The following is a 14,064-nucleotide window of genomic DNA, read 5'->3' as shown; positions in this document are numbered from 1 at the left end:
AAAAGGAAGTGGAACCTGGAAATGAACCCCGAACTGCTCAAACCTGAGTCAACTTGCAGGTCTTTATAAAGTACAATTATTTTTGTAGTGAGCTGTAAATACCTCATTTCCCATAGAGAGCAGAAGCTGCTGTTGCTGTTTACAGTGGCAGCTGGGGCTGGAGCAGCAGAGCAGACTGTGTGTGTTTGTCCTGGATGACCTGTTACTGAGTAACAGGGTAAAAAGCCCAGAAATCCACACATCCTAGATCCAGACAGAGTAAGGCCAGAGCTTAGGAGCTGATGATAGGTAGCTATGGCACCTGCAAATCTTTTTTCTTAGAGGAAAGGTAAATGTTGTAGGCTGCAAAAGCTGTGGGCACTGTGGACCCAGAGACCTGTGGCAGGCTGCCATGTAATTTATTCTGCTTACCGAGGATGATAGTCTTTCCCTCTACCAGCAGACCTTCCTTTTAAGTTTCTAATGGTATAACTGGCTGCTGTCAGGGCGTAGCCAAAGCTGCATTCTTCCCTTTCCCTCCCAGGAACAAGGGCTTCGTATGCTGTGCTTGTGACCTTCTGTTGTGATGCCCAGACCTGTGGTGAAATGGGAGGGAGATGGGTACGCGGCAGAAAATTTTCAAACAACAGCAATGCAGAGAGGTAGATCTGATTTCTGGCATTTGGGGTAAATAATTGTTTCAGAGGTGAAGATGCAGGAGAAGATGTGGTCTAGTGCTGCTGGAAATGTTTTTTCTTCTCCCATTTATTTGTTCGTTGTTCTCATCATGGATCTCCATCTAATTTTCTTCATAGATCTGATGATTTTATTGAGGTACCAGTTAAATCTATACAAAAAATTACCATGTGAGAGTTAACACAGTAAGAATCCCTTATGAGGAGAAACTGGGTTTCACATTCTATGAAGAAAGTAGATTTGACATGGGTTTGCTATCTGGAGACAGCAATTGCAAAACCTGTAGGGAGGTTCTGTATTCAGCTAAGATTTTAACTTCTCTCTGCCAATTGTTAGGACAAAGTAGAGCCACTTAATGAATTTCTGCCTATGCCAGTCTTCATTGATTGCTTTTTAACAATTGGAATTAAAATTTTCTAAAGACGAGGCTTTTCAGCTTTAACTAAAGCAGATGCTGTAACTTAAGCCCTTCCCGCTGAAAAGCACTGTGTAGGATTATTGATTGTAAAGGAAAATGTTTTATTTTTTAAAAAGCATGAAGGACCTGGAGATTGGTGTGACTCACTAAATGGGTCCCTTGTTAAACGCATCTCGGATTACTTAGGGTTCAATGCAGTTCTCTATTGTTACAACTGAGAGTTATATCAAACCTTTAAATTGGAGGAAAGCATCTTAATTATCCATTAAGGGTAATAAAGGAAGTTGGTTATGACACCATTAAACAACTGCGATGAAAAATCTGTTTCAGTATTTTGTGCTTAAGAAGAACATGGGATTTGAATGTCATCTGTACTGCAGCTAGCTCAGTGCTGTGTTATTATGACAATCATGATTTTTTTTCTATTGCCTTGTATTGCCCACCTGAGTGGGAACTAGACTGTTACGTGACAATGGCACAAAAGACATGGAGAACTGTGATCTGCTGTCTGTACAAAAGAGATCCATCCATCCATCCATCCATCCATCCATCCATCCATCCATCCGTCTGTATGAATCTGTCCATACACATATTTAAAACAAATATTGTTTTATTTTAAAAAAACCTTATTCAGTCATGTGCTGGTGTTCTCTCAGTTTTACATGAGAACATTTTCCTATCCCTCTTCATATCCTTTTGATTATTGTGGTTACAAGCACCTGTATTTAAAATAGCAAACTTTCATTAAAACATTATTGTTTTGAAGCTTCTTAGCTTGTTTCTGTTACTGTACTTACAGGGAAAAAATACAGTAGAAAAAGGTACTGCTCATGGTAAAGTATTTGAATATAGGCCTTCCAGGTAGCTCCCATAGTACTCATTTGTTTTCGTGGTCTGATTATGATTTTGTTTTATGTTTCCTCATTTAAGAGAACATACTGTATTACATAGTGAGAAAATTATGCCAAGTTTTAAAATTATTTTAATGTCATTAGTGTTTAATAGTTATGCAGATTTAGTTTACACAGGAAATAATCAGCTATGTAGACATTAAAGGTTGACTGGGAAAGGTGTGGATTAAAGAAGAAAAAAATTCATCATCACTCTGAACAAAAATATTGATATGCAAAGAAAAAGATTAACGTGAACAGAACTGGCAGTTCATTAAGAGAAATGTGCCTTTAACACGGTCTGAAATAATTCCATAATTGAGATTGCATTTTAAAGAAATGATGGCTCTGTAATTTATAACATCATTTGTTTTGTCCCAGACAGTTTAAAACCTTACTTTTCTGCAACACAGTCACTTTTTATCTAGGTAATTCTTAATAATTTATGCATGAATTTTTTTCATTCCTTCTGAAAGACACAGTGCTGGTTGTATTAATATATTCATGGGTGCATAATTCATCCTGATATAAACTACCTGCATTAAGATGAGAGTTTCCCCTGCATCAGTTACCCTTGATGATAGCCAGAAGTGATCAGGCAGTGCTTGTCCTAGCAATACTTAACACTTCTCCAGCTACTTCCATTTCCAAAAACTATACAAATAAATGATAACTCCAAGTAGCTACCCTTGTGCATATTAAAAATAACCATACTTTGCTTGACCTTTTGGTCTTATAATTTGAAAGACTCAAATTAAAAAACCTTAGAAGTGGGAGAATTAGGAATCAGCAGCTTTATGTCTGGGTGATGTGGGAACATTAATAACATTCTGCATGGAGAGAAAATGGTGTTGAGTAACTTTTGATTTACATGGTAGGGAGAATGGCAGGTTAGAGCTTCACCTTATTAAAGGTTCTCCAAGGTCAGTTGTACCACCTTAGGCTTTTCTGGCTCATAATATGTCAAATTGCACAGCAATTTTTTGTGGGGTAATTGGAAATAACGTAGGAGGAGATTTTCAGATGTAATCTCTTTTATTCCAACCCACAGCCATGATCCTTCTTATTGCAGCCATTTTAAAGTCACTTGGGCATCAAATTTACTTGCTTTTGTGACTACATTTGCTTTTAAGCATATGTCATTGCAGTGTCTTTAAGTTACTTCTGGACTCTTCCAGCCGGCCTGAAATTCGGTCCATCTCTGACTGTCTGTGGACCGTAGGAAGAAAATAAATACATCAAAAAAAAAGGCAGGGGGAGGGATAAGAAAAAAGGCAGCAGATCACTGAAATGTACTTTATAAACACAAATGCCTAATGTTAGCTTCTTGCTATTTTGGCAATCCTTTGCCCATTCTGTCTTACAGTGCTCAGGATTACCACCAGCTTTGCTACTCAGGTTGTGGTCTGTGGTACTAAGTGAGACATACTTACGTGTACTAACAGTTGGTTCAAACATGGAACCTTGATAGAGTAAGTGGTTTAAATAGAGCATGGAATGCTTCAATAACAGTGTGACAGTAGTAGTTGGTTGGTGGTCAAAGTACTGATAGGGATCCTTTGTAATTTTTATTGAGCGCTGCATTCAGAAGTACATCCATTTTCCCCAAGTTGAATAGATAAATGAATGGCTTGGTTTCAGTACAAACAAATTTTCACCTATTTTATTAGTTACAATACAAGGTTTTGCAGTTCTGCTGACTTGGTAGGCTTACATCTTTACATGAAGGACTAGATTGGGTTGTATACCTCCAGCTTTGCCATTTTGACAGTGGCATTTTAGTATTCATTATCACTTTTGAGAAAAATGCTGCATTAAGAGCAGTTGGGTTTTAACTACATATTTCCAGAATTGTACTGTTAAGGAACAGCCTTAATGCCCTTCTAATGTGACTTTTCTAGAAATGAAATTGTCAGCTTTCATTTCTTCTTTTTCTTTGACAAAATTGTATTAAGAATTGAATAGATGGCTCTGCAGGAATATGGATGCCTTATTACTGATGCAAAGTCAAATAATAATTTAGACCTAAGCATATTGGAATGTTTCTCACATAAAAGTTTTCTAATAAGATTTGTGATTCAGATAATTTAGGATGACATATACATTAAATGAGTTTTGAGGAGCAATTCAATTGAACAGGTGAATCTGAGACTTGAGATTTCTCTTGTTAGATGTTGTTTTATAATATTGCATTATAGAAGCAACAGTGCTTATACAGATTTTCTTAATGGCTTCTCTCTTGAAAGCAAAGTGGAAACAATTTTGAAAATTAGTGAAATCTTCAAGTTATTTTGTAGTTATTTTGTTCTCTGTATTTAAAAAAGCTTTTATATAATTGAGATTTTTTTTCCCCAGTTTTGTTAGTTTTGCACCAATGTCTGTTTTCAGATCATTTTTCTCTGACAAGCCTGTTCAGTCAGATGTGGCTTTAGATGCTGTGGGTGTTACCTAGTATGTGAATGTATGTACTAGTGTGATAACACATGCAAAATGTATTGGAGTTCCTTGGTAGAACTCCAAGTCGGTGTTTCACCTACTAAGGGAATATGTAAGTTGTGAGATATCACATTGCAGCAGTGACAAAAGTCAGCTAAATATTTGTCTTATCTATAAATAGTCTGGCTCACCCAAGCCAGAGGCAGCCTGGATTAAACTCCATGAGCTCTAGAGAACAGTTTGTGCCAGGCAGGGCAGCCATGGTTCGTGAGCTAAGGGTGGATGAGGGACCAAATGCAGCTGCATTCTAAAGCACAGGGTGCAGAATGCTCAGGTGGCACCTTGGGTGGAAAAGGAGGCATATCAAACCCATTTGCACTGGCTCTGTAGTGCAAATCCTCTGGGGCGAGGATCTTGTGGATACTAGCCATGGAATTGTGTCATTTATGCATAAGTCAGACCTTGTATAGTAAGAGTTGCTGATTTCAGTACCCATGAGGTGGCAGTTTTTTCAAATTCACAGATTCCACTCCAGCAGGGTAATGTCAAATGGCAGCATTGTTTGATTTATAAACAAAATACTTGTTAGATCTTCTTTTCAAAAATATTGTTTGTCTATAGATGTTAATATTGTTCAAATACTTGCTTTTCCATGTAGCTCTGTTCTTGTTAAACAACTTATCCTAGACAAGTTCAAGTAAATTTGCAGCAACTTGATTAGGCTTTTAATAGCTGACCATCACTTGAGATATTGCTCTTCATCAAAGTTGTCCAGATATTTTACAGTTAGATAGAAAATGATAGATCAGCGAAACTGATGCCACTGGAATAAATCACTCCATAGAGTAACATCCCAGTTGCCATGCTACTACTGTTGCCTTTTGTCCAGCAAGCACAGCATGGGTTCATTTCAGTGAGTTTGGACCCCTTCAATAGGTGGAGAGAGCAATAGGTGGCATCACCTTGTCACTGCCAGTGTTGTATGCTCAGTTAAGAAACAAAATTACCTGAGGATAAACAACTGGGATTAGATGTTAGAACATAAAACTGTCAGTGAAACTTAGCTTTTGTGTTTCTATGTGGATGACTGTGAATCACTACAGTAGCACCAAACTGTGTTTATTAAACAGTTCTTCAGCTGTCAGATTTAATACAACATGAAACTAGAAGGACTTTAATGGTACTGATGTCCTGTATACAGCTGAGTTGCATCTGGGATGTGTTCAGCTCTCTTTGCACCTGGGTAGAGGGGGAGGCCATTTGTCTACGTGATGATTTTTTAAAAAAGGTAAGTCTTGGAGAGCAAGCACATTTGTTGTATCTTTATTGCTGTGTTATATTTAACCTGTCTCATGCCATACATCAAGTACCTATCACATAATAAGTTATCCAGTTACCAGTTGAAAAGGGTTGGTTCATTTTTACTTGAATGCCAGATGGAGTCATCCAGAAATGATCCTTGCTGTCCTGCTTTTAGTTGTAAAGGTAGAGATCATGGTAAATTGTTAGTTTCAAACACAATAGCCTGCAGTAAGTTGTTAACTTCTGTGTTTGGTGCTTGATGAACTATTATACTTCACCAAATGGAACACATAGCTCTCAATTTGTCTACACTGTTCTCCTGAGTATCTTTTTTTTTCTCTTTTCTGGGTTCGTTTGATTTGTTAAGGGAAAATCCTAATGGTGATGAAACATTTATACCTCAAAACTGAAAGTGGTCTGTTACCTTTTTTGCCTTTAGCAAGTTCATTAGTCATGTCTTAAAATTCCACGTGTAAATTATTACTATTACACAAATAATTGTCCAGTATTGATTAGGCTCATTCACGCATAGCTGCTTCCCCATTTTCTCTCTTTTCTTAAAGAATATTAAAATATCCTGAGATACATTAGCTCCCATTTTCAGTGAAGAATTATTTTCTGCCTGTTTGTCCTTTCTAGAACTTCCTCCCTGCACTCTGCAGATCTTTCCAATTTACAACCATCTGTTCAGCGATTGTTAACTCTTTGCTTCAAACCTAATAACTTCACTGTGAAATGAGTAATTCTGACATTTTCACTTACAGCCTTATTAGCACAGTGGTATGTTCCTGCTGAAGCATTTATAGGAGTAGAGGGCATCATCTTCTCATAGACTTTTTGTGAAACAACAAATTGTTAAGTAAAAATGTGGAATCTGGAAAGCAAGACTTAAATCAATCACCTACTCAGGCTATTGTGGCCATGTACACCATGTCCATAAGTAATCCAGGTCTTTTCTGTAATGCAGAAGTTATCTTTGATTTGAAATTGCTTACTGTCCTTGAGTCCTGCTAGCTTTTACATCTATGTGACTGTTTATAATCTTGATGCAGTTTGTTTCCTTCTTTTTTCCTGACGACACTGTTACTTTTCTACCTCCAGACTTAGTAGAGGCACTTTGAACATATTCATGCTGACCCAGAATGCCATGGGGGTAGATACATTTTCCTGGTGTCAAAAGAGGATTGTATATTTCTTTGGTATTTCTGTACCACTTTTTGCACAGTACCCAATTTTTAGTGTGTTTTTTTCCTGCTCATGGACAAAGAATAAATTTTTCAGTCATGGTACACGTTCAAAATCAGTGTGTCTTTTTTCAAAACATATCGGAAATTATTTATAAGGATTTTAAAGCAAAGAAATAAACAGCTTTATGGCTATGATAGCTTTCAAACAAATTTACCAAAGGGATCTTATAATATGCAACCAAGAGCTGCTGAGCTCTTTCTTGTATCCTTTTTTTCTATCCTCTGTGATTCTTTGGGAGGCACAGGGGGCAGAGGAGAGAGCTTATGATGAAAAAGATGATGCTGGATTTGTTGGAAAGGGCAAACACTTTTCACGAGTGCTAGAGTCATTCTTTCTGGTTGCAGGAAAAGTATTTCTGTGTCTCCCCATTCTGCAACTTGTGTTTGTCAACTGACAGTAGAGTCCTATTCACAGACTAGAATAATTATCATCTGTGTTACTGTAAGTGATTGTCTGAAGACATACATGAGATAAGACTACTAGGGAAAAATAATCTTTTATTACAACAGCTGATAACAGCTGGAAAAACCAGACAGGCTGAGAGGCACACATGCCTTTTGTCATACTTAATTCTCTCTGTCTCTTGAAAACTGACTCCTGCACCAGTTTGGAAGAGTAGTCATTGCCCAAGTGCATTTTGGGAATACTAATTTGAGATCCTAATTAGTCTCTCTCTGATCGTGAGTAACTTTTATAAATGAACAGCACTATCACAAGCTAATGGCTATATTAGGACTAGGACATAGATTATTGTAGGTAATTTATCTTATGTGAGAGGAATTTACCTCAGATGCTCTGGTAAAGCTTCATGTTGGAGATAGATGCATTCAGATAAACAGCAGAGGGACCTAAAGGCTGCAGGATGCTTTTGATTGCCAAGAACTGGCTCTTCTGGATTAGAGTGCTGACCACTTCATTGAAGCAGTGTCAGTGTCTCCACCCCTTTTACTTTTTTATTTTTTGTTGTCACTCAAGTATTTGCTGGATAAGTGTGCTTCTGCTGGAAAACAAGTAGCTGAGTAAATAGGTTGACAGTTCATGATCTACAACAGAGTGCATAGCACAATTTTAATATTATTACTGACTCATAGTTGTGGTTCAATAGGCCATTTATATTAAAGTAAATAATTGTTAAATAAACAAAACTGGAAGCTAAATAAAGAATCTGAATCAAGGAAAAGCAAACAGAAAAGCACCTTATTTTTTAGTATGCTTGCTAGGGCCTTTTTAAATATATCTAGATCAAAATAATAAAGTGCTCAACACATTTAAGATATAATGGAAAGGGAAACCATACACATGGTTGTTAAGCCTTTGTTTTTGCAGACGTGACTGGTTTACTCATTTGCAGAATCATATTTGCTGTGAACAAAGGCTTCCCGATTGTCATATGAAGTTGACTAGGAAGATATCCTGCAGCTAGAGAGGAATCAAATATTAATATTTGTGCTCATGTAGCCAAAGGTGTGTGTATCGGATAGGTCTTAAGTCTGGATGTAGCTACAGCCTCTTGTAAAAGCCAAATACAATTTAAAAATTACAGTGATAAATCAGTGCAATACGTTTTGTCAATAACTGATCCTAGGTAAAATCAGATACATCCTCTGAGTCTAATATACAGCCAGATTAAGCAGAGAAAATGGTATTTGCCACACAAGAAAATTTCTTCTGAGAAAAAGAAAGGGTTTTTTTTTTAAGTTCAGAATAGGAGGCATCAGGGGATTTTCTGTGTTAAAGACATAAACATACATAGGCATAGATTATTCACTCTGTTTTAAATATTGGGCTTCCCTGGGTATCCTGAGCTGTTGTTTAATGAATGAGTTAAAATTAAGTTGTGGTTTGTGCCCCAGAGCAGTTAGATGATGTTGTGCAAGCCTTGCAGTATGTAATGCATCAGAACAGTTTCTTTCTTCATTTTGGGTAAATAATGGTCATAGAAGTCATTGCCTAGAGAACATTAAACGGTGTCTGTCCTTCACATAATTACACTCAAGTTCTCCAGTGGGTCTGGCACAAACTTAATTTTAATAACTGGGCCTTATCCTTGGATTCCTTCTCTCAAAATAGGGCTGCAGCAGCAGGACATGTGTTGACCTTTTATCTTTCATAAGACGCAGGAATTGGAGGGGATTCGCTGCTTGTCAGGAGGTCCCGCCTCCACCTTCCCAGGCTAAAAGAGTGCTCAAGCAGCAATATGTAAATATTGTGTACTCACCCGGTGATCTACCACTTACCTCTTGGCTTTTATGCACATGGGCCATTAAGGTTTGAAGTTTTGATGATCCCCTATAAGCTTTTTTATAAGTTTTTTTTAAATGAGATTGTCATTCTTCCTGTAGTGTAACCATGGAAACAGACAGGGAACCCTTAAAGAAAGTGATCGAACATGCTGTGCTAATTAATCCTACCCTTCAGTTTTCTTTCAGTTGAAGGATGTGCTTAAATAAATTTTGCATGAGTAAGCGTATTTGGATGTGCAAAGGTGTATAAAATATGTACCAAGTTTTCTTGCAGAAGGATATCTGAAAAAAACCGGGTAACTGTCATCTCTTTGCATCTGGACCATCAAAACAAGAAAAGTATCTTGGTGTTTCACATATGTATTTTGATAGCATTCTTTTTAGATTGTAAATATATCTGAAAGATGAGAGTGTTTTTTTTTCATATCTCATGTGTGATGAAACATATTTGTATTAATTTTGAGTGAAAGTGTTCATTATTGCTAAACGCATTCTTTATGCAGAGCAGAGAATTATTCAGAAAATGCAAAGGTTGCTCCCTCCCTGTGAGAAAGCAGCTCCTCAGAGGCTTTAGCCTGATTCAGCTCCTGTCAGTCCTGCACAACGGGAGTGAGTGACTGACTGAACAGTGGGACTGTGCCAAATTTTCTCCTTCCAAATTTTAGCTTTTATAGGTATTTCCCTTGGTTGTTCACTTCTGCTTTCCATTTTTCCATTTACTTTCCAAAGCAGTGTATGTGACCAATTGGCCACAACCTAAAACATGTGGCCTGTACTCATAAGCTCATTTTGTTATGGTTTAACTCAAACTAGAACACCTCTTAACCTGATGCTGTCTGTCACCAATGTATGGCCTCAGCTTGCTTTTACGAATTAAGATTTTGTTGAAATGTTTTTCAATTCCATTAATGATTCTCTTATAACTGAGAAACCAGGTGCAGCAGCCAACCTCAAATGAAATTTTCATAGTATTTTGGGAGTGAAGAATGGATTAAAGAAAAACATTTAGGTGTCCAGCAGGCTGGGACTAGCCTAAAAGGGCCATTCTTTGGAAATAAGATGGATTTTCATTAACTTGGAATGGATTGGAGGTGGAGGAGATCTAGAAGCAGTATATTGAGGAAACAGCATGGCTGACATTCCCAGCAGGAAGGGAGGACTGGTTCCATGTTGAACAGTCACAGAAGAGGAGGAAAGGTGTGCTTGGCCTGACTACTAATATCTCTAAAGCTCCATTCTTGTAAAGTGGCAGAAGCCAGCTGGCAATCATGGTTATGGTGTTATCATTTGTAATGTAATTTCTGGTATGGCAAGTAGGGTACTCGTCTCTCCCTACATGGAAGATTTCTGAAATGTGTGGATCAATGGCTTTGTGTTGTGAAATTTTGAGTTTGTCTGTTATCCCACAAACTCCAAAGTTTTTTGACAGTTTTCCCCAACATACATGATGTGGCTTCTTCAAGAACCATTTCCCCTGCTTGGTTATGCTTCTTCTCCTATGAAAGCTTGGTAGAAGTTTAGAATTTGCAAACAAATTCAGTCTTCCTCAGACAAGACTAATGGGGAAAGCTCAGACAGGCAAAAAGGATGGAATCATTCACCATCCAGACTTCTCAAATCCTTTCATAACTTTTATATTGCTTAATAGTAGTAGGTCTATATCCACAAATTCAGGGAATACCATTTCAGTTTAGTCACATGCAATATAGATGCACAGAAACTCAGGCTTGTTAATGGTTCTGTGTGTCAGGAATAAGAACTGCTCAACAGTTAGAGCTGTTGGTGGTTTCTTAGAAGCAAAAACCTTAATCTGCAGGCAGAGAGACTGTGGAACACATGATGTGACCTCTCCTGTGGCCTCTTTGGGACTGTACCTCGCCAACCCTGTGTTGTCTTTGTAAGCCAAATTGTTCATCAAGCTGATGGACAGGTGCAGAAACCTTAAAGAAATGGAGGTCTGCAAATGTTAAAAAAATAGGTATTTATGTTTCAAATGAAATTTTTTAAAGAAGAGATTATGGCATACAATTCAAATTATTCCCCTCCACTGGTCTAATTGCTATAATCAGCTGATAATGCAATCTGCTTGCAAGATTGGCCATCATTGCTATGGAGATACATTCACTGACAGTAAATGTTCATAAATAGCTTTTCTGATGTGTTAAGAAGAAAAGGGCAAAGAACTCTCTTCTGCACTCTTTCTGGAATTCTCATGTTGCTTATTTCTGTCTGAGTGCATGACTTTGTTTCTTTGTTTCTGAGAGGTGTAAAACATGACCTTTTGTTATACTAAATCCAGTTGTTTTCTGAAAGGATAAGAAGGAAGACACAAAAAAGCACCCAGTACTGCGTTCTCCTGATTTCCATTACTTGTGCACGTCCAGTGTTCCCAGCAAGGAAGTGGATGTTCTCAAGGCAGTAGCTAGGATCAGATAATTTGGAAAAAGCATTTGCAGGCCCATGATAGGAAGAGTCACCTTAGCCTTTAAGATCTTTTTCCATTTTTTGGAGAAGAGAGTCCTCTGGAGGAGAAACATACTTGTAAACTTCTCGGTTTAGCATATGACAATCTCTATTTTACATAGATTGTGTAGCATGTGAATTTTTTTAAATTACTGACAAGCTTAAAAGACAATAATTGTAAATATTATGTCTTTAGTAGGCCACAGATTTTATTGAAATTATTTCTGAAATTTGAGCACTGCCAATACACAATTCTTAAGAGAGAGGAATTTTTCAGATACCATTTTCTGCTGTATTGCTGCAGTATTAATATTTATTTGAATGGTAATGTGTAAGTGTATCTACAGCTTTCAAACATAAACTTGAAGAAGCTGGCTGGGCTTTGCAGTGTAAGCTGTTGAAGATTTCCTAGACTTCCATAGGAAGCCAAATCTCATATGTGGCATCATTTGTCTGGGAGTTTCCTTTTCATTTTCTTTTTCTAAATAACACTGAAATGGAAGACTATTCATGCCTCAGGATGAGCAGTTAATGGCAATTAAAATCTTCATTTATTTGTCTTTTATTTATTTAGGTATACCACAGTATGTCTTTGCATCTCTCCTGGGCCTGTGGTTTTCATTACGAAAAGCATATTTTATTATCCTTTCATAATATTCACAGCTCTGTTTAGCCAGGTACTTAATGATAGATGCTACCATTAAGTAAAATACTCCAGTTCTAGAAGAGAAATACTCTTGCAACATGCCTATCACATTACGTGATACATGCTCATATATCCTTTCAGACTGTAACTGTACAGCAAACTATTTCTTTGCTTTGTTTACATTAATTTATTTGTGTTTACCCCACAGGTCTTGCAAGAGCTAAATCAGTTCCTAGTCATACATATTCCAATGAAGTGGTAACCCTATGGTACAGGCCTCCAGATGTCCTTCTGGGATCAACAGAATATTCCACCTGCCTTGACATGTGGTAAGTGTAGATGGAAAGACTTTATGTAGATGTTTTAGCTCCTGTTTTTTTTAGACATGTAAACCAAATATGTAGTGAGATCATTGATGCAGCTTAAAAAACATATGTGTAGTGATTTGTGTGGTTCATGCAGTATCTCCCTAAAGGAATCCCCTCCTGCCACCCCACTGGCTGGCAGCTGCTACCAGCTGTTGTCACAGCACCCATTGGTGCTTTGCAAGAGACTCTAGTCTGACTATTGTAGTCTTAGTGTGGTACTTTCATATGATTTTACACTTGTTTTGCAAAAGATAGGCTTTCAACATGCCCATTTGTAGCAAGGAGAAAACCAGAATTCTCTGGTTGTGAGCATAAAACCTCAGTTCTTAACCTACTGTATTTGGTAGCAGTAAATATTGTTGAATAGTTTTCTTTCAAACCTACAGATTTCATTTAGACTTGCAGGTTTAGAAGAATAGTTTGATTTGTACAATATATATAACCTTGCTTATTTTTGATGACATTATTTAGTCCTTTGTTGAACAAGGAAAAAGAAAGATATTTGGGTTTTTGACTGTTAAAAACCAAGCTGAAGTTTCTTAGTTTATTCGGTAGGTTTCGAGGTGACAGGATCTCTGTAATCTGTACAAATTCTGAAATGCAGAAAAAAATCCTCTTCCTTATAAGGAAAGGAAGATACTCTGGAATATGTTTGGCTTTTGCTTTGGTTGGTTGGTTGTTTGCTTTGAGGTTTTTTTTGTTTTGGTTTGGTTTGGGTTTTTTTGGTTGGTTGGTTGGTTTCGTTTTGGTTTTTTTAATGCATGTTTGACTTTTTAAACCTTTGTAACTCAATCGAGAAAAACTTATAATGAGGAATTTTCTGAGAAAAATACAGTAATTTTTTTGCAGTTCACTGAAATATCTTTCTTTAATACAGGCAAACGAAAGTTAGAATTATGATTATATTAAAATCTAGAGGTAGCTGTAAGATAAGGTTAAAATCACCTTATGTTTTCATATGGTGTGTGAATAACATTTTTTCAGGTAATCTTGCAGTGTTATACTGGAACCGAAGACCTAGCAGGAAAAATATTTTTGCTGGGGAAGGGAACTAAACATGAGGTTGTATTTAGTCCTGGATATGAAATCAGAGATGATGGGATGAAATCTTAAGTTTTCCTGAAAATCTTGACTCCTGGGCATGTGATTTAGAAATCACAGGACTGTTTTGTGTGAAAAGGTTACAGAATATAAATACTAGAATATCTAATACTGAAGTGACTGATTACTATAACTGGGCTCTGGCTGCTGCAGTTCCTTGAGCTCTAAGGGAAGGTGAACCAAGAGGTAAGAAAGGGACAGTGAGAAAACTCCAGATGTGAACACTGTGGTATTACAAGTGTGCCAGAGAGGCAAAGGCAGCATCTTCTGTATC

The 14,064-nt window shown here is 37.2% G+C and overlaps 1 protein-coding gene across 3 annotated transcripts in view; it reads left to right on the top strand.

Annotated features, from left to right (window-relative positions):
• CDK14 (cyclin dependent kinase 14) overlaps positions 1-14,064 on the top strand; it is a 338,037-nt gene that overhangs the window by 166,601 nt on the left and 157,372 nt on the right. For all 3 annotated transcript variants that reach the window (XM_066197805.1, XM_066197794.1, XM_066197814.1), the window contains one exon: positions 12,530-12,650. In XM_066197805.1, coding sequence (XP_066053902.1) covers positions 12,530-12,650 — 121 coding nt within the window. The remainder of the gene's footprint in view (positions 1-12,529; positions 12,651-14,064) is intronic.

Source organism: Chamaea fasciata, unplaced genomic scaffold, assembly GCF_029207755.1.
Source record: "Chamaea fasciata isolate MVZ Bird 193981 ecotype frontalis unplaced genomic scaffold, bChaFas1.0.hap1 SCAF_1, whole genome shotgun sequence".
Taxonomy (NCBI): Eukaryota; Metazoa; Chordata; class Aves; order Passeriformes; family Sylviidae; genus Chamaea; species Chamaea fasciata.
Note: the sequence above shows the minus strand (reverse complement) of the source record. Positions and strands in the feature narration are given on the sequence as shown.